The sequence below is a fragment of the Heliangelus exortis genome, chromosome 29, assembly GCF_036169615.1.
Source record: "Heliangelus exortis chromosome 29, bHelExo1.hap1, whole genome shotgun sequence".
Classification (NCBI taxonomy): domain Eukaryota; kingdom Metazoa; phylum Chordata; class Aves; order Apodiformes; family Trochilidae; genus Heliangelus; species Heliangelus exortis.
In genome coordinates this window covers 4,758,149-4,778,112 of record NC_092450.1, presented here as the reverse complement: position 1 = coordinate 4,778,112, position 19,964 = coordinate 4,758,149, and the positions used below count along the sequence as shown (strand labels likewise).

General features: G+C 61.5%; 2 protein-coding genes across 2 annotated transcripts; one reads left to right on the top strand and one right to left on the bottom strand.

The window, feature by feature from the left end:
- Positions 1-1,851: 1,851 nt before the first annotated feature.
- On the top strand, positions 1,852-6,094 carry MRPL45 (mitochondrial ribosomal protein L45). Its single transcript, XM_071728270.1, has 8 exons — positions 1,852-1,955; positions 2,663-2,861; positions 3,053-3,170; positions 3,550-3,648; positions 4,219-4,267; positions 4,547-4,696; positions 4,804-4,977; positions 5,437-6,094. The coding sequence occupies exons 1-8, from the start codon at positions 1,884-1,886 to the stop codon at positions 5,494-5,496; spliced, it is 921 nt and encodes a 306-aa protein (XP_071584371.1). The 5' UTR covers positions 1,852-1,883; the 3' UTR covers positions 5,497-6,094.
- Positions 6,095-7,581: 1,487 nt separating this feature from the next.
- On the bottom strand, positions 7,582-19,783 carry GPR179 (G protein-coupled receptor 179). Its single transcript, XM_071728265.1, has 11 exons — positions 18,788-19,783; positions 17,952-18,060; positions 17,050-17,152; positions 16,683-16,879; positions 16,436-16,504; positions 15,911-16,020; positions 15,576-15,814; positions 15,186-15,324; positions 14,921-15,026; positions 14,656-14,802; positions 7,582-14,301 (listed from the first exon to the last, which is right to left on the bottom strand). The coding sequence occupies exons 1-11, from the start codon at positions 19,630-19,632 to the stop codon at positions 8,242-8,244; spliced, it is 8,124 nt and encodes a 2,707-aa protein (XP_071584366.1). The 5' UTR covers positions 19,633-19,783; the 3' UTR covers positions 7,582-8,241.
- Between the last annotated feature and the right edge of the window lie 181 nt (positions 19,784-19,964).

Below are 19,964 nucleotides of genomic sequence, written 5' to 3'. Positions count from 1 at the left end.
AGGAAGAAGGAAAGAGAAAGAAAAATCGCCATAGAATTTTTTCTTCTCTCTTTTGCCAGAGGTTTTCCCGATCCTGCCCAGAGCGGGAGCAGCCCGAGGGCACCAGGAGGGCACCAGCTAATCCTGCCTCGCAGGTCTGGGCTTAGGGCAGGAATCTCTGGTATTTGGGAGCACGGGGACAACGCTGGAAGCTGCAAAGTGGCTCTCGGGGCCTCTTGCTCCGCAGGCTGCTCCCAGGGGGTTGGGAGAGGTTTTCCATTGCTTCCCTGTCTCCTTTCTGCCCATCCCCTTCTGTCTCCGTGTACCTGGGACCAGTGGCACCAGGATGGAGGGAAAAGTGACCAAGCCCTTGGCTGGAGCTGCTGGGGACAGCTTTGGGCAGGTGCTGAGCATCCCCCACCTCTGTTGATGCTCAGGTCCCTCCAAGCCCCTGATCCCACACTCTCTGATGGGGGCAAATCCCAGCGAGGTGGTTTTGTGATGGGGAAGGTCCCATCTGAGCTGGGGACACCTTTGGGGGCATCTCCAGAGGTCACCAACTCCTGGGGGGAGCCCCGACCTCAACCACAGCAGATTTGGATGCTTCTGGGTCCTTGCTCCCCAGCATTTTGAGGACGAGGCCCTGGGGGGGCTGCCAGAGCCCCAAAACGGTGTCAGAACCGGCTGAGATGGCACCGCCGGGAGAGCCAGACAGGCTGGGAAAAGCCAACCCCACGGATCCCCAGCCGTGGGAAAGAGCCGGGCCGTGGGGCACCGGAGCCGCTGACTCAGCCCCGGCTGCTCCCGGGGTGGCTCCGGAGCTTCATCCCGGGGGGAGGAACGGGCTCGGGGGTGCAGCGGGGAGGAGGATCCCCTTCTCCTATTCCTGAAGCCCCTGAGCATCACCACGCCAGATGGTTTGGATGCGATCCCCTCCCACTCGTGGGTACCCGGTTCCCCATCCGTGTTCTCCCCCCCGAACCACAGCCCCACGGGGTCGCTCCCGGCGGCACCGATCAGAGCCTGGGCCGGGATCAACGCTCCGGGGCGCAGCGGAGCCGTCACTACACATTAACCAGCTGTGCGATTCCCCCACGCCAAGATCAACACTTCCCAAAGAAAACTGGGACCACGGCCAGGACCCGAGCCACAGCCCCCCCCCCCCTTCCAGCCCCCCCATCCCCGCGGGGGCCACCCCGCACCCATCACTCTCCCCCCTCCAAAAAAAAAAAAAAAAATCGTTTTTGGCTGCGAGATGGACCCTGCAGCTGCATCCCCCGGGGTGTCCATGCGGCTCCCGGGATGGAATTCCAAGGGGAGGGGGCTGGGATGCTGCCGCCACCCTCGGGAGGGTGGGAGGGGACCCTTCCCCTGCTGCCCCCTCCGCAGCCTCCAGCGTTCCCGCACCCAAAGCATCACACCCGGAGCCCGGGGGGGGGGGGAAGGGGGGGCGAGCTCCGCATCCCCGGGAGGACCGGTGGGTGGGGTGGGGGTCCACGGGGTGGGGGTGCCCATGATTTGTCGCACGTAGCGTGGGGAGGAAAAAGGGGGGGGGAAATGTGTCTCTGTCTCGGTACACCGGGAACCCCCCCCCATCTGCATCAGCCCCCGGGTCGGGGGGGGGTCGGGAGGTTGGGGGGGGGGTGGGGGGTGGGGGTTTTATGGCATCTCCCCCCTCCCGCTCCCCCCCTCAGGCGCGCGCTGGGGGCGGAGCCTCCCCCGCCGGTCCCGTTCCCCCCCCCCGCACCCGGTGGAATTTTCCACTCTCCGCCGCCGCCGGCCCCGCCCACCGCGGCCCCGCCCTTCCAGTCGGCCACGCCCCCATAGTGCGCGCGCACAAACGGCCACGCCCATTCGCGTCGAGACCACGCCCACTTCCCCCATCAGCCCCCGCGGCAGGGAAGATGGCGGCCGCCATGGCTGCGGGAGCGGGGCGGGCGGGGATGGGGCTGGGGCGGCTGTGGGTGTGCGGACAGGTAGGGCCCGGGAGAGCGGCTGAGGGGCGGCGGGAGGGACCGGGGGAGCCAGGGGAAGGCGCTGAGGGGGCGGTCGGGCTGTGGGGGCGGTCAGGGATTGATGGGGAGTGAGAGGGGATGGGGGGCACCTGAGGGTGTGGGGGGCACCTGAGGGTGTGGGGGGTCCTGAGGGGATTTGAGAGGATGTGGGGGGTCCTGAGGGTGTGGGGGGTCCTGAGGGTGTGGGGGGTCCTGAGGGGATTTGAGAGGATGTGGGGGGTCCTGAGGGTGTGGGGGGCACTGAGGATATGGGGGGCACTGAGGATGTGGGGGATCCTGAGGGTGTGGGGGGCACTGAAGAGATTTGAGAGGTTGTGGGGGGGTCTTGAGGGTGTGGGGGGCACTGAGGATGTGGGGGGCACTAAGGATTTGGGGGGCCCTGAGGGTGTGGGGGTCCTGAGGATGTGGGGGGCACTAAGGATTTGGGGGGCCCTGAGGGTGTGGGGGTCCTGAGGATGTGGAGGGTCCTGAGGGTGTGGGGGGCACTGAATATCTGGGGGGTCCTGAGGGGATTTGAGGAGCCCCAAGAAGTTTTGAGGGGGACCAAGGGTCTGTGGGCTGTGGGATCAGGGCCATGGGGGGGGTGTGGGTCCGGGGGGGCTGCAGTAGTGGTGTTGTTTCTGGGGTGTTGGGGTGACTCCCCCAGCTTTGTTATTTCCCCTCCTCAGGCTGCAGGGTCCCTGCTCCATCCACGTGGAGCAGCTCCTGCCTGGGCTGCTGTGCCAGTGAGAACAAAAAAAAAGAGATATTCTGTGCCTGAGTGGGCCAGGGAGCTGTCTCCTGAAGAGAAGGAGAGGAGACTCAGGGCTTCCATGCCAATATTCCCAGAGGAACGCATGGAAAGGACCATCTACCTGGCTTCCACAGGTGGGAATAAATCCTCCCCTGGGCACCAGGGCTGAAGCAAAGTGGGAGCAGGGAGCTGCCTGAATTACACACAAATATCATCAGCCACGAGGAATTCTGCTTCTCCAGCCCCCAGCTGCCAGGCTGCTCCTTCTTTATTCCCTTTATTTTGCTGTTTTTCAGCCTCCTGACTTTCCTCCTCTCTCCTGCAGCTGAAATCATAGATCCTTATGTCCCTCCTGAGGGTGATGCCCGTTTGACTTCCCTCTCCAAAGATGGTTTGAAGCAGAGGATGGCAAAGCTGAAGCAGACAGCTGCCTCCCAGCTGGCGTACGTACCTCCCCCTGCCATTTTTAAAAATTTTTTTCAGAAATTTGCCATTTATTGGGGCAGAAATTCTGCTTGGTTCTGTCCTGCAGCAGTGGGGTGTGTGGGGGGGTGTTTTTGGCTGTTGTTCTGTACCACTCAGCCTGGGGTGGGGATGAACACAAGGAGCCTGCCCTGGTGTGGGTGGGTGCAGTGTGGGTTTGGGGTTGGTTTGTTGTTTTTTTTTTGAGGATTTTTGGGGTTTGCAGCAGGGAGATTGTCCCAGGAGGTTTTTGTCTCAGTGGGGGATCAGCTGCTGCCTGGGCAGAGCTGGGTTTGGAGTGGCTGAGGTTGGGACATTTGAGATGCCTCCAGGACTTAACTGTGGAGCTTTTCTTTTCAGCCTGAGGAAGATCAAAGATCATGACCCAGATTTCAGCACCAAAACCTTTCCAGAGAAGGCTCAGGAGATATTTATTGAAGCTCACAATTCCCTGACCAAGTAAGAACTTCTCCCTGACAGATGTGCAGCACCTGCTGCTCTTCCCTGACATGCTCTGGTTTTCTCCCTTGTTTTTCTTGCACCTTCTCTGCACCAAATCCTTTCTCCTCTTCTGCCCCCACCTCAGTGAGGAGCAGAAATTTGGGGGTTTCAGTCTCTGCCTTTTGGCAGTGAGGAGCAGGCTGCAGAAAATCCATCCTGACCTCAGCTGCTGCCCCTCTCCTCAGCAGCTGAGGGGGGTGTTGGGGCTGCAGGGAATTGTTTGGCTGGGAAATGATGCTTCCCACTAACAAATCAAGATTCCAAAACTCCATGGCTAGGATTCCAAACAGGAATAAAACTTCCAGGTCAGACCTGGGTTCCAAAGGATTTGGTTGTGTCTTTCCCTGCAGCTTTCTCAACCAACTTCCACTCACGTTATTTTTTTTTATTTTTATTTTTTTTTTATTGAGAGCACAAATTTCAGTTTTTCTGTCTTGTCAGGGGGTTGGGTGCCTGCTGGGGCATCAGGAATTTGGGAGCAAATCCCTCTGGAAGGTGTGTGAGTAACTGGGTCTGTTTCACTTCCAGCTTTAACAAGCAGAAACTCCACTCCCTGGTGACAGAGCGCTGCTACTCAGTAAGTGCTCCTCTGGGTGTTGTGTGTCCTTGGTGTCTTCCCTGCTCTCTAAACCTCACCCCCTGTCTCAATTATTATTTTTTTTCTGGATAGAGTCAAGAGAGAGCAGGGAGGGAATGAATAACTGGTGAATAAATGCTTCATTTTCTGTAGTAATTTTAATTTGCTTGTCAGCCGTAATTAAGCAGGAAGCATCTAGAAGAGCAAGGAACAAAATCAGCAGGCCCCAGAGCACATCTGTTTGGGTTTTGTAGGGGTTTTTTTTCCCCCTTTTTCTAGGAAATGGTCCGTGGGAACAGGTACAAGACCATCAGGTGGAGTTTTTTGGGGTCCCTGGAGCCCCCCCGGGTGGTTCACGTCCGCTGTGACAGCATCGTGAACAGAGGGAACCTCTATGGCCAGGTGACAGTCAGGATGCACACACAGCAGGTACAGCCCCTCCTGCCCCTGGGCTTTCCCCACCTCTTGGTAATTTGGCTGCCAAGCCCAGCTTTGAATTTCTTTTGGGTTTTTTTTTGTTTTTTTTTTCCCCACAGACTCTGGCCATCTACGACCGCTTCGGGCGCCTGATGTACGGGGGGGAGGGGGTGGCCAAGGATGTTTTGGAGTATGTGGTGTTTGAGAGGTACTTGGTCAACCCCTATGGCAGCTGGAGGATGCATGGCAAGATTGTTCCAGCGTGGGCACCCCCAAAGGAGCCCATTGTTAAGGTAATGCCACCAGGACTGGGTCCCTTTAGGGTTAGGGCCATTAGGGTCTGGGTTGTGGCCGTGGGACAGAGGCCCTTGGATAATTCTGGGCAAAACTAAAGCTGAGCTGCCTGTCAGGGGAAGGCAGAGCTGTTTGGTAATGGGGGATTCTTGGCCTCCAGCACCAGGAGGCACACGAGGCAGTTTGGCAGCAGCAGTTCAGGGGGTTGCTGCTCCCTGGCCAAGCTCTGCAGGTTCTTTGTCTTCCTCTGTTACGATAAAGGGGTCCTGGAGGGGAAGGAGGGGACTGCCCTGGGCCTCTGTGTCCTCCCCGGTGCTGCTGCCACCTCCTGGCCACCTCCTGGTGTGAGGCCTCAGCCTTGCCAGAACCCCCAATCCCTTCCTCTCTCCTGCTCCCTACCAGGGAGCATCCCCAGCTCAGAGCTGCTCTGGCTCTGATTCTGTTCCTTGCTTTTCCAGACGGTGATGATTCCTGGCCCAGCCTTGCATCCCTCACAAGAGCATGAAGGAGCCAAGTAGGAAGTTCCAGAGCCTGTAGAGACAGCAGTGCCAAAAAAACCCTTGGGGGAAGAGATGGAGAACATCAGGGGCTGGATGTGGCTGTGCCTTTCAGTGAGCAGCTTCAGAGTGGACTCAGTCACTAAGAATTTTCCTTTAAAAGAACAAGAGGGGCCTGGGAGGGGGACTCAGAGCTCTGAGAAGAACTTTCCTCTGTCCAAGCAGACTTGGTGTGCTGCACTGTAACCCTCAGTGTTTCTGTGAAGAGGAGCAGCCTCTTCTCCTCAGGACTGGCCAAGCTCTGTCCTCAGCTCCCATCCTGAGAGCCCTGGGCTGCAGAGCTCTGCCCAGACATGGGATGTTTGGCACCCCCATGGGAAATGTCACAGCCCTCGTGGGCTTTCATTCAAACTTGCAGCAGTGGCACTTCCTTTTCCCATCCTCTCTCCCTCTCTAGACTGATTCCCAGGCCTTTTTGTTTTAACCAGACAACAGGGAAGAGCAGCAAACACTCTTGAAATTCACTTCTGCTGGGGGGGAGCTGCTGACCCCTGCTGAGGGGGTGCTTGGTGGTGGCTGCAGCACAGCACTGATAATTTAATAAAACTTTTTGACTCCTGGGGTCTGTGTCTGTGCCAGCTGATGGCTTCTCCAGGGGCTTCTCTCAGCTGGAGGTTTTGGTGCCTTTGTTGCAGCTGCTCATGGACCCAGCCAGGGGATGCTGTCAGTGGGTGGCTGGCACCATCCTGTGGACACGGTGACATCCACAGCACATCCTCTGGTTTTGCTGGCTGGGTTTGTTCCCAGAGGTTCCTTTGCCCTGTGGAATCAGCCAGAGCACTCTGCTAATCTGTTCTTGCCCTGTTTCACTGGGATAAATCACGTTTATCCCTAGTCCTGGGAGCAAAATATTCCCTGATGATCAAACAACCAAGCAGCTTCTCTTGCAGCAGTGTCTTGCTGCTTAACTCAGCCATTTCCCAGGCCTTGTGAGAGCCAAGTGCATTTTTTTTCTTCCTTGAAAGAGATTTTATGGAGTGTGCAGTGAAGGAGTTCTGGTTCCTCAAGCCTGCAGAGTGTTTCTTGTGAATGATGTTCTTTTGGAAGGGCAGAATATCAGCTTTGTGCTCTGCTAGGAGAGGAGCCAGCCACGGAATCCCTTTCATCTCTCTGGAAATCAGGAGGGTGTCACCATCTGTCTGCCTGTTCCTGAAAGAACCTTCAGTCTCCAGCCTCCTGCCCACGCTTCAGTCACCAGCTGAGGAGGGACCCAGTGCTCCAGCTCTGAGCCAGAAGAGCCCAGTGTGAACTGGTTTGTGTCCAGTGTGTCTGGGGCACCTCACAGCAGGGCTGGAGGTGAGGGATGGAGGGGACCCCTCAGCCACAGCCAACTCTGCACTGAACCACTCCTGCTCCTGGGTTTCCTTCCCCACATTCTGAGCCTCCCCCCACAGACCAGGCTGCACTCTGGCTGCAGGGGACACTTTTTTATTTTCTGTACATTTCTGTACATTTTATTTTCTGTGCATTCACTCCCTGACCCCATCAGGTGGTGCTGGGGCATCCAGAGCACTCCAGCAATGCCCCTTTCCAAGGAGAGGGGAAGGAAAGGATGAAGGAAGAGGAGGATGAGCCCCAGCCTTGGGTGGGGAGATCAGAGGGAGAACTGAAACCTTCCCTTCTGCTGCCTCAGGATTTATTTGCTTCCATTTAAGGGGTGCAGAGGGACAAACCAGGGGCTGCTCCCCTCATCCTGAGCTTCCCCCTCCTGGTCCACTGGTGGGGGCAAACCTGGCAGCCCTGCCTGATGCTCTGGAGGTCGTGGTCCCTCTGTGGTCCCAGCATCTTCCCTGTCCCACGGGGGTCTCCTGGCATCTCTGCTCCCTAGGGAGGGGTCTGGGGAATCCAGGGGAGAAGCTGGAGTGTGGGATGCCCCAAGGCATCCGGCCCTTCCCCAGCTGGGCTGTAAAGGTGAAGGCTTGGGAGTGGGAGTGGGAATGCTGATGGGCAGAGGCTGTGCTGGTTTCTGGGGACGTTTGTACACGGGGTGAATGTAAATATCCCCACCCAGGAGTGAAGAAGAAGAAGAAACCAGTGACAAGAAAGTGCTTTGAAAAGTTAGTGGCATTGTTAGTTAAGACAAAAACCTTCACAGCTGAGTTGCTGCAAGAGTTACAAGTGTGGCTGAGAAGCTGATGAGAAGTTGGTAGCAGGAGGCCCCAGCCCAGCCCTGGTGGCTGCAGATTTTTTTTTTTTAAAAGCAGAGCAGTGGGGGGGGGGGGGGGGGAGGCTGAAGGTTGGGTTGTCCCCCCCAGGTCGAGTGATGGAGCAGAAGAGGACAGTGTTGAAGCATCACCAAAACAGAGCAGAAAGGTTTGCTTGGCATGTGTGGCAGCCCTGCAGCTGGCCTGGTGACTTCAGAGGACGTTGAAAAATAAATGGCTTCGTGTCAAGGAAATGAAAGGTGCCATGGGGCTGGCTGGGGACAGCAGCTCTTCATCCCCAGCTTCAGGACCTGCAGGGCTCACAAAACCCCCCCTGGATTGGAATGGAGGTGCCAGCAGTGCTGGGGAGATCAGCAGAAGCCCTGGGAAGCTCCTCTCCTCCCCCTGGTTTGATTTTTTTCCCCCCCAGCTTCACTTGGCTCAGGGTGGAAAACTTTCCCCTTGGCCACCCCTGGAGCTCACTGGGAGCCTGGTGGTGGCTTTGGCTTTGGTGGACACTGGTGTCCCTGTCCTGGCTGTGAAGGGCTCATGTGATAAGGACCTACTGGTGGTCCCAGGGGCAGACCTCGGGTTTGGGTTCCCTCCCATCCTTGTCCCCATCCCCAGAGCTCCTGCTGGCCCCGCTCTCTCCACCCAGGGTGGGTTCTGGGCTCTCCTCCTCCCAGGGACAAACCTCGGAGGCTTTCCTGGGCTCTGTGCTGCTCTCATCAGGGGATGGGGGCTCCTCTCCTGCTTCCCAAGGACAAACCTCAGCCCCGCCGGTGCCCGGGATGGTTCCGGGAAGGTTCCTGGAGCCCCGGGGCGGTCGGATGCCCGGGCCGGTTCGGTGCAGGGCTTTGTGCTCCGCTTTGTCCCCGGACCTGCCCTTGGGTTTCTTCAGCAGAGCAATCGCAGACACGGCCACCAGCTTGGACTTTCCCACCCCCGGGGGGGCTCTGGAATTCTCCTTCCCCGAGCTGCTGGGCTCAGCTGCTTCCCAAGGGCACACGGCATCATTCCAGCCCTCCGCATTCCCGGATTTCTGGGAGGGCTCTGCCCCCGCTGCGGTTTTCAGGGAAGGCTCCTCCGTGCCCAGGCTCTCCCAGGGACAGATGGCCTCACGCTCGCTGCTCCCCTTCTCCTCCGATTTGGGGGCACCCCCTTCTTTTTTTGGTGGGAGCTTCACCTGCCCGGGGGCTGCTCCTTCCTCCTGCGGAGCTGCAGCCACCTCCCAGGGACAGATTTCAGCCTTAGCAGTGGCTTCAGGGTCTGGAACTTCCCAAGGACAGACCTCAGCCTTCAGGCTCTCCACACTCTGGGATTTTCTGGAAGGGGATTTGGGCAGCTCTGGGCTCCTGGCTCGGGGTTGTTCTGGGGGCTGCTCCGTGCTCTCCCAAGGACAGACAGCCTCCTGCTCACCACTGCCCTTCCCCAGGGATCTCATTTTGCTTCCTAACCCTGCCTGGGGTGGGATGTGCTTGTCCCCCTTGGAGACCCCCCCAGGACTCCCCTTTGGTTGATCAGAAGGAGCTGCAGCCACCTCCCAGGGACAGATTTCAGCCTTAGCAGTGGTTTCAGGCTCTGGAACCTCCCAAGGACAGACCTCAGCCTTCAGGCTCTCCACACTCTGGGATTTCCTGGAAGGGGATTTGGGCAGCTCTGGGCTCCTGGCACAGGGTTCTTTTGGGGGCTGCTCCATGTCCAGGCTCTCCCAGGGACAGATGGACTCACGCTCTGCTTTTCCTTTCTCCTTCTTTGCAGTCGTGCTCTCTGCAACCTCTTTGGGGAGTCCTGGACCTGTTGAAGGGCTTCTGCTCACTATGGACAGAGCACCTTTGTCCTGCCTTGGTTTTTCTTTGCCTGATGGAGGAGCAGCCACCTCCCAGGGACAGATTTCAGCCTTAGCAGTGGCTTCAGGCTCTGGAACCTCCCAAGGACAGACCTCAGCCTTCAGGCTCTCCACACTCTGGGATTTCCTGGAAGGAGATTTGGGCAGTTCTGGGCTCCTGGCTCGGGGTTCTTCTGGGGGCTGCTCCATGCCCAGGCTCTCCCAGGGACAGATTTCCTCCTTCATGCTCCCAGTGCTCTCTGATTTCTTGGAGGTGGCTTTCAGCAGCTCTGTGCTCCTTGTGCTGTACCCCGGGGAGGTTCCCTCTGTGCTCTCCCAGGGACAGATGGACTCAAGGTCACTGCTGGCTTTTTCCTTCTTTGCAGTCCTGATGTCTCGGGTCTCTTTCAGGAGACCTGGACCTGTTGAAGGGCTTTTGCTCACTATGGACAGAGCACCTTTGTCCTGCCTTGGTTTTTCTTTACCTGATGGAGGAGCAGCCACCTCCCAGGGACAGATTTCAGCTTTAGCAGTGGTTTCAGGCTCTGGAGCCTCCCAAGGACAGACCTCAGCCTTCAGGCTCTCCACACTCTGGGATTTCTTGGAAAGGGATTTGGGCAGCTCTGGACTCCCAGTGCTGAGCTTTGCTGGGGGCTGCTCTGTGTCCAGGCTCTCCCAGGGACAGATGGACTCACGCTCTCCTTTGGCTTGAGTTGTGGAAAGGTTTCTGCTCACTATGGACAGAGCACCTTTGTCCTGCCTTGGTTTTTCTTTGCCTGATGGAGGAGCAGCCACCTCCCAGGGACAGATTTCAGCCTTAGCAGTGGCTTCAGGCTCTGGAACTTCCCAAGGACAGACCTCAGCCTTCAGGCTCTCCACACTCTGGGATTTCCTGGAAGGGGATTTGGGCAGCTCTGGGCTCCTGGCTCGGGGTTGTTCTGGGGGCTGCTCTGTGCTCTCCCAAGGACAGACAGCCTCCCGCTCACCACTGCCCTTCCCCAGGGATCTCATTTTGCTTCCTAACCCTGCCTGGGGTGGGATGTGCTTGTCCCCCTTGGAGACCCCCCCAGGACTCCCCTTTGGTTGATCAGAAGGAGCTGCAGCCACCTCCCAGGGACAGATTTCAGCCTTAGCAGTGGCTTCAGGCTCTGGAGCCTCCCAAGGACAGACCTCAGCCTTCAGGCTCTCCACACTCTGGGATTTCCTGGAAGGAGATTTGGGCAGTTCTGGGCTCCTGGCTCGGGGTTGTTCTGGGGGCTGCTCCGTGCCCAGGCTCTCCCAGGGACAGATTTCCTCCTTCATGCTCCCAGTGCTCTCTGATTTCTTGGAGGTGGCTTTCAGCAGCTCTGTGCTCCTTGTGCTGTACCCCGGGGAGGTTCCCTCTGTGCTCTCCCAGGGACAGATGGACTCAAGGTCACTGCTGGCTTTCTCCTTCTTTGCAGTCCTGATGTCTCGGGTCTCTTTCAGGAGACCTGGACCTGTTGAAGGGCTTCTGCTCACTATGGACAGAGCACCTTTGTCCTGCCTTGGTTTTTCTTTACCTGATGGAGGAGCAGCCACCTCCCAGGGACAGATTTCAGCTTTAGCAGTGGTTTCAGGCTCTGGAGCCTCCCAAGGACAGACCTCAGCCTTCAGGCTCTCCACACTCTGGGATTTCCTGGAAGGGGATTTGGGCAGCTCTGGGCTCCTGGCTCGGGGTTGTTCTGGGGGCTGCTCTGTGCCCAGGCTCTCCCAGGGACAGATTTCCTCCTTTATGCTCTCCACAGTCAGGGATTTCTTGGGTTTTGCTTTGGAGCATTCCAGGCTTTTCCTACTGAGCTCTGGAGATGTCCCAGTGTCCCTGTGCTCTGCCAGCTTTGCTTTGATATCTTCAAGTCCTCCAGACCTTGCTTTGCTTTCCCCTTTGGAAGCCCCAGGGGTGTCCTGGCTGGGTCTCTCTTTCCCTGATGGAGCTGTGGGCTCTTCCCAGGGGCAGATTTCTGATTTAGGAACCGGCTCACCCTCCACTTCCCATGGGCAGACATCAGCTTTCCTGCTCTCAGTGGTTCCTCCTTGTTTCCAGGATGTTGTGGGCAGAGATGGGGGTTTTGCCATGAGCCCCCTGCTGGGGGGTCCTTTCTGGCCACTTTCCCCCTCCCTTGTCCCTGCCCTGGCCCTCGGGGATGCTCTCTGCAGGGAAATCCCATTTTTCACTGGGGGAATTTCCCCATCACCCATTTTTTCTGCATCTGATGAAGCTGTTCCCCTTTCCCAAGGGCAAACCTCTGCTGCTGCATCACTGTCAGCTCCTGCTGCTTCCCAGGGACAAACTGAGGCCCGAGTGCTTGTCGGGCTCCTCGAGGTCACTTCTGGCAGCTCAGAGCTTTTGGGAGCAGGTTTGGGTGGGGGTCTGGGTGCTTGCAGGCTGCTCCTGCTCTCCTGCCCTCCCACAGCCCCCCCTGATTTTGGGGGGGTTCTCTTCTCCAGCTGCCTCCTTCCTCCTTCCTGCTTCTCTTCCTCTGGCTGAGCCCCCTCCACATCCCAGGGACAGATTTCTGCTCTCATTTTCCTTTCCCCTTCCCCGCTCTCCCACGGACAAACCTCATCCCTCCTGCCCTCCATGCTGCTCACTTTCCCCAAAGCCCCTTTTGGCAGCTCTGGGAGGTTTCCTGGGGGTTTTTCCACACCCAGCTTTTCCTGGGGGTCGAGGGGTTCCCCCTCACTGCCCCCCTTCCCCAGGGCCATCCCCAGACTGTGGCTCCTTGGGGGGACCATCCCAGCACCCCAGCTCCCCCCAGGACCCAGGGGCTCGGGTTGGCTCCTGCTCTTTTCCAGCACTTTTCCCAGGCTCTCCTGACTTCCTGGGACCCAAGTGTCCTCCCGGGAAGCGACGGCCTCCTGGCGCAGCAAGGCTCCTTTCCCTGCTGGGCTGATGGAGGCTCCCTGAGGACAAACCTCAGCCCCCAGTTCCTCAGCCCCCAGTTCCTCAGCACCCACTCTCTGCACCCCAGCAGTGGGTGGGTGGGAGCTGCCCAGGGTGGGTTCTCTGTGTGGCTGCTGCACCACTGCAGGGTCTGGAGGAGGAGGAGGAAGAAGAGGGATGGAGCTCCTGTCCCCCTTGAGCCCATCAGCCACCCCGTCCTCCATGGTGGCCACAGGAGCATCCTTCCCCACCTCCCCCACAGCAACCACGTCCCTTTGCTGGGGCCACACCTCTGCCTTCCCACTGCTGGCCACTGCTGGGCTGTCACAGGGACCTCCAGCTCCTCCTTGGTGGCCACTCCCGGGTGGGATCTCATCGCCCCCTGAGGATGCATCCCCAGCCCCCTGGGGACTGCCGGGCTCCTCTGCCAGTCCCTCTGTCCCTGGGGCTGTCCTGTCCCCCTCTCCTTCTGCCCCGCTGTCCCCCCAGCCTGCAGCTTCCCCACTGGTGCCAGCATTGTTGTTGTGCTGGCAGGGCCCTGTGTCCCCCTGTCCCGGGTGGGTGGTGGGCTCACTGCCCGGCCTCTGCCTGCTCCACTCAGGGCTTTTGGTGGCTGAGCCTTGGCCGATCCCCCCGAGGGACACCCCCGATGTCCCCACCAGGCTGGACCTCTCCCTCCTGCTGCCCCCATCCTGCTCCCTCTTCCCCAGGCTCCCCTCACCCTCTCTCTTCCCCCTCAGGATGCTTTTCCCCCTGGCACGGTTGAAGGCTTTGAGGGCGAGTCCCAGACCCTTGAGGGAAGTGGGTTGGGGGGGTGGCTTCAGGCTTGGGGGGGTGACCTCTGTGTCACCGGGGGACCCCGGTTCTGCTGCCTCAGTGGATTTTTGCTTCCGACTCAGGATCTCATCCTGGATCAGCTCCCAGGGACAGACGTGTGCTGGGATGGAGGGGGTGGGCAGCAGCCTGCCCTTCCTCCCCGGGGGGGGCTCCTGTCCTGGATCTCCCCCCACTGTCCCCTCCAGCTTTCCATCCTCTGCTGGGAGCTCCAGGGGTGGCTCCGGGCTGTCCCCAGCTGCTGTGGCACGGTGGCCCAGGCTCTGGCAGCGGATGGGTGGTGGTGGGGGGGTCCTCTTCACTGCCACCCGCACCCGCCCCGGCAGGAGGGAGCTGTCGACGCTGACGCTCTTGATGGGTCCGTGGGTGACATTTTTCTGCACTTTGCCATCCCCCAGGGGGGAGGTGTCCTCCTGGGGACTCCCCTCAGCAGGGATGGAGCCGGCTGGTGGGATGGCATCAGCTTCATGGGGACTTTGGGGCATCGTGGCTTGCTCGGGGGGTCCCTGGCCCCTGGGGTGTCCCAAGGAGGGGGTGGCTGGGTGCTGGGTGCTGTGCTGCTCCTCCCACCCAGCTCGGCTGGCAGCGAGCAGAGCCTCGTCCCGGGGACCAGCCACGACACTCAGAGACTTCTGCAAGGGGGCTGCGTGGGGCTGGGGGGGCTGCCCGGGGCCCAGCAGGTTTTGGGCACTGGCAGACTTGCAGATGAGAGGGGCGGCATCCAGGGACTCGCTGTCGGATTGCTCCGAGGCCATCCTCACCGTCATCTTCCTCCCCGGCACGGGGGACGCGGGGCTGGGGGGGCCACCCCGAGACCCCCGCGGGGGTCCCTCGGTGCTGCGGGACTTGCGCAGGGTGGCATTGGGGACCCTCCTGGCCGAGGAGCTGCGGCGTGCCGGGGTGCCCGCCCCCCGCTCCCCCCCCCCGCTGCTCCGGCGCAGGGTGGAGCGGGCGAGGCTGCGGCGGGGGCTGCGCTTTTTGGGGAGGTGGGGGTTGTTGGCTGCCATCCTCCGTGTCCTCAGCGCCTCCAGCTGCCCGTAGAGCTTCTTCAGCTCCTCCTGCGCGCCGGGGGACGCGGCGGAGAGAGGGGGAGAGGGGGGGAGGAGAGAGCAGAGCGCGTACAATGGGGGCTGCGGCGGGGCCAGCCTGTCCCCGTGTCCCCAAGCCCCCGCCCAGTCCCTCCCGTCCCTCCCACCCAGGGGACACAGCGGGTTTGCCCACGGGTCACGCCGCACCCTCCCTCCTCCCCCGCCGCCCCCCCCCCCAAAAAAAACAACAACAACAACAACAAAAAAAAACAACCCCAACCCAACCCCTGCTTTGCATCAGGAGAAAGATCGCGAAAGGCACCTCTTACTGCGGGCGGGGCCGTATAGCTAGCCTCAAAAGAAGGTCCTGAGTGTGCCACCCACCCGAATGTCATCGGGGTCGAGACTGCGCTCGCTCCAGGCCGAGGCGATGCTGCTGGTCAGGCAGGAGCCCGAGCGCCTCATGTCCACCTCGTCCTCGTACACCTCGGCCGCGATCTCCTCCCGCAGCGGCGACCCGGCGTGCAGGAACTTTTTATTTTCGGGGAGGGGAAAAGGAGGAGATGTGAAGGGGAGGAGGAGGTGCCGAGGGGTCGTCCCCAAAACGCAGGTCCCCAAACCGCCCCCCCCCCCCCGATCCCAGCGGTACCTTGGGGATGAAGAGCAGCACCAGGGTCATGGTGATGGTGCTGTGGGTGTGGGCGAAGAAGAGGAGCAGGGTCCAGTCGGGGTGCAGCGAGGGGACCATGATGAACCTGGAGGGGACAAGGAGGGCAGCGCCGGGACCCACCTGCAGCCCCCTCCCCACCCCCGGACCCTGCAGCTCCCACCCTGCCAGGGACCTGCTGGCTTCAGGGGGTTTCCTCCAGTTCCCCCACGCCTCCAGGGATGGGAATCTCGTCCCTGTTTCCTACCTGGCCACGTGGAAGGCAGAGGAGATCATGAGCTCGTTGTGCAGAGCGATGCCCATGTAGCGGGGCTCGTGGAAGGCGGAGGGCACGGCCCGCGTGGCGTAGCACAAGAAGCTGCCCCAGAGCAGGAAGAGCATTTCGGCTGCGGGAGAGAGCGGGGGATGGTGCTGAGCACCCGGACCCATCACCTCCTGGGGGGGTTTCCTGGGTGGTACCAATGGGTGCTGAGCTGTGTGGGTGATGAGCTGCAGGGTGGGTGCTGCTCAGGGTGCCCGGGTCCTGACTGCAGGCTCCCGGTGGGTTACAGGGACAAGGAAACGAGAACCCCACGTTTCTGGGATGGGGTCCCGGGGGTGTGGGGACTCGTGGGGTCCCGGGGGGGGGTGGTCTCACCGATCACCATCATGTAGTCCCAGCGGTCGTGGCCGCAGATGTAGAAGTGGAGGCCACGGGCAGTCTGGGTGCGGATCACCAGCGGGATGTTCTTCTCGATGTTCTCCAGCATCCCGATGGTCCAGGCCGCCAGGAACCACAGCACCAGGAGCAGGATCAGCCCCAACATCTTCAGCACCCGCCCGCTCGACACATAGGGCACCCGCCGGGCCGTGCGGGACAGGAACACCTTCAGCACCCTGCGAGGCGTGGAGGGGTGAGCACCCAGCCCCTTCCTGATGGGGGAGGGTCCCAAGCACCCACCCACCCACCCCTCCCCCACCCACCCCAGCTACCTGTAGAGCTTGAGGGTGATGGTGCCGTAGACGATGGCGAAGCCGAGCATGCGCACCCAGCGCAGGACGATGCAGCGGAAGATGCTCGGCTTGAAGTACAGGATGAAAACCTGGGGTGGTGGGAGAGAGGGAGGGGAGGGGGTTCTGAGGGCAGCACGGGACCTGATCCTGCCCGCCACGGGGGGGCAGCAAACTCTGGAGACTCAGAAACGACCCGGTTTTGGGCCAGCCCCTCCGCTGCCCTTCCCCCTTGGCTCCGCAGCATCCCTTGCGTCTCTTGCGGGCGGGAGAGGGGATTTGGGCAGGGATTAACCCCCGCAGCTAGCGAGAGAAAAGGGATTTGGTTTTCCAAGAAGGTTTCCAGCGCAGCCACCGGGGGCTTTGCCAGCAAAATCAACAATTAGGTGGAGCTGTGCCCGGGCACTGCTCGGGGCCAGCTCGGTGTCCTCACCCGGGAGGCAACGGGCCCAGCTCGAAACCCTCTGAACCCCCAGCCCAGAGGTTTGGGGATGGCTGAATACTCACCGGGAAGTAGAGAAGGAGGGATCCGAAGAGGATCGTCTCCAGGAGGATGACTCCCGACGACCGGATCCTCTGCAGGGACAGAGACGTGAGGGTGCAGCCGGGGGAGCGGGTGCCCGGAGGGGATGGAGCCATCCAAAGGGATGTTTTGGGGCTGTGACATCCTGCCCACTGCCAGGACCTCCCCTCCGAGAGTCTCTCAAGGCCGGAGGGTTTCCGGGGGGGGGGGAGGGACCCGGGGACATCTTGCCTTGCTCCGTCGGAAGTGGTAGGAGACGAGCATGCTGAGGAAGACAGCCAGCATGCAGCTGGCCTGGCAGGAGAGGACGGCTGCCCGCAGCACCCCATCCTCCTGGATCAGGCAGGGTTTGTCATCCTCGCAGGTGGCACAGCCCTGGTGGCAGGGCCAGCACGCCAGCCGGGACCCTCCATCTGCCCCCACCACACCTGGGGACAGAGCCACAGCCAGGTGAGGCCACCTCGTCCCTGCCTTGCTGACACAATAGGACTGTCCCCTCCACAAAGTGTGTCCCCCACCCCCCAGCCACTGTCCCCACTGCTGTAGCCATCTGCCACGGGGTGGATGGGGGACCCTTGGGGCTGGGCATGGCACCCACCTGCCCGGGCACCGCTGGCCACTCCGCCAGCCCCGTAAAATCCCGGCTTGCAGCGACACAGGTACTTCCCAAGGACAAAGCCAGAGCTCTCCTGGGGGACACACTGAAGGAGAGAGGCTGAGCACAGCCTGTCCTGCTCCCCACATCCCCCCCACCCCGGCCCCCCGAAGTGCCTGACCCCCATCCCATCCTCCCCCCACCCCCAGGAGGAATCAGTGGTTAAACATTGAGGAATTAAAAGCCGAAGCTTGGCCCCTCAAATCCCTCCCTAAACCCTAAATGGACACTTAATGCAGCAGCAGGCACTAATCCTGCCAGCCCTGACGGCAGCAACGGGCAGGGCACTGCTGCCCTAATCCCCCCTTGGCCAAATCCTGCCCCGAGTGGGCCGGGCTGGCAGCTCCTCTGGGTATTGTTGTTTCCTGGAGCCCTCCCCAGGGCATGGCCGGCAGGAAAGTGAAGCTGGTGACGCCTTTCCCACTTGGGGACAAATTTTTTTTTTTTTGCCTCCGGGGTGGGCACCGAGCTGGGGGGCTGTGGGGTTTGCCCTGGGTTGGGATGGTGCTGGTTGGGGAACAAACACATTCCGGGTGGGCACCACGGGAGGGGCTGGTTGGGATGATTGTCCCACTGTCCCCCAGTGCTGTCACCCACAGCTGGGTCACCCACTGCTGCTGCTGGCCTTGGGGAAGGAAGATTTGCACAATAAACCCCTGGGCTGTGGCACCCGGAGCAGCTGAACCAAGCAGATGGATCAGGCAGGAAAGGATAAAGCTGAGCCTGGAGAGAGGGACAGGGACAGGGACAGGGACAGGGACAGGGACAGACACAGGGACGGCCCGGATGGGGGGACAGGGAGGGTTGGGTGTGGGGATGGGGTGCAGGGTGCTGGTGGCTGGTACCTGGGTGCTGTTGAGGTCACAGAGGTGTGTGTTGGTGAACCAGCCCGGGCCACTGGCACACTGATCAATGGTCACATCCTGCAGGTCGATGTCCACCCGCAGGACACCCCTGTGCAGAGGGAGGGGGTCAGCCCTTGGGGGGCTCCCCCTGACCGCCCCCTGCCCCCCACCCCGTGTGACAGTGTCCCATGTAGGAGAGGACACAGCCATGGGGGAGCCGGTGCGTGGACGGTGGGACAATGCCAAGTGTCACCAATGTCCCCAGACCCCTTGTCAGGGCTGTCCCCCCCTCAGGGCTGTGGCTGGGGGAGGCTGGAGCTGGGGCAGCTGCTCCTGAGTGTGGATTCTGCCTCCCAAGGTGGGGGTTAATGCAGCCCATGGGGAAAGGGCAGCTCCTGGGGTGTCCCTGTCCCTCGTCCTGCAGGACTGACCCTTTCCCCCGGGTGCTCCCAGGAGGACACAGGTTGTCCCTTGGAAATAAGGCCATGTCACCTCTCCAGGACCAACCCCAGCTGTCCCCTCCACCCCTGCTGTGGCTCAGGGGGTGCACCCAGGACCCACCAACCCGGGGACACCTCCAGAGCCCAGGAGGGAGACCCCAGCCCAGCTCCCGAGGGGGCTATGGCAGGGGGGTGGCAGCCGAAGATTGGATGGGGGGGGACACAACCGAGGGGGGACGAGGACATCTCTGTCCCTGTGGACGTGCAAATGCCCACGCACACAGATGGGGGATGCAGGCAGGGGGGCCGGCACCCCCCCTGCACCCCGGGGACCCTTAGACACCCCCTCCCCTCCCCTCAGTCCCTCGGAACCCCCTCGCGACCCCTCCCACTTACTTAAACTCGGGGCTGAGGTCCGGCTTGAGCCCGTAGAAAGCAGAGGAGAGGGTGACAGCCCAGGCGGGCAGGAACCTCCCCTCCCGACACTCGAGGAACGGCGGGGACCACCGCACGTGTCCCGAGTCCCCCACGTAGCTGTCCCCCCGCTGCCACTTGGGGGTCTCCATGGTGCGCAGGTCGTTGCTGAGCAGGCGCTTGCGGAGGGGGGGGTTCCGCTGGGATTTGGGGGCGTTGAACCACTCGTTGTCCCAGCTGAGGTTGCCCAAGCTGGGGGCGGAGGTGGAGACGTCTTGCAGGAAGATCTCCCCGTCCCTTTTGGTGGCCTGGAGCATCAGCCGGGGCTTGGGGGCCAGCGGGTGGGCGTCGAGGGCCAGCACCGCGCGGCGCACCCACGGGTGCCCCTCCACCAGGCTGCGGACCAGCGCCTGGTACCACTCCACGTCCTCGGCCACGCTGGCTTCGCGGATGTCGTTGGTCTGGAAGAGCATATTGAGGAAATTGGCGGCCTGGGACAGAGCTTCGGGGGCGGCACGCAGGGTGGCCCGGAGTCCCGGGGGGGGAGCGGGGCCGGGGGCTCCCGCGGTCACCCCCCGGCTGCAGTTCGCCCTCGCCAGTTGCCGAGCATCCCCCGTCTGCAGAAAAGCCAAAGCCGCCGCCGAGCCCTCGGGGTCCCCCGGAGCTCCCGGCTCTGCTGTGGGCGCCCAGGAGGATGAGGGGGTCGGGGACCACCCCCCCAGCTCAGGGGGTCCCCGCTGGGGGCTCTGTCCCCCCGTCAGGACGATGCCGCGGATCAGCGCCGTCTGCAGGAGCCAGAGCAGCGACCACCGCTCCGGCCCCCCCATGGCCGGGGCTCAGCGGAGCCCCCCGGACCCCCGCGGCCCCGGGGGGCGGCCCGGGAGGGACATGGCGGGCAGGGTCCCCTGAGCCCGCTCCGCTCCTCCGGGCCGGACCGGACCGGACCCTCTCTGTGTCTCCTGTTTCCCTCCCTCCGGAGCAGACGTCACCGGCTCCCAAACGTGTTCGGCTGCTGGCACTGCCCCCCCCGGAGCCCCCCCGCCCGCCCCCGCCCCCGGCGCCGCCAGCTCTGCCCGGCTGCCCCCCGCCACGAGCCCCCCGGGGACCCCCGCACCCCGACCCCCTCGGGCTGTCCGTGATGTGATCGCATCCTGAGGGG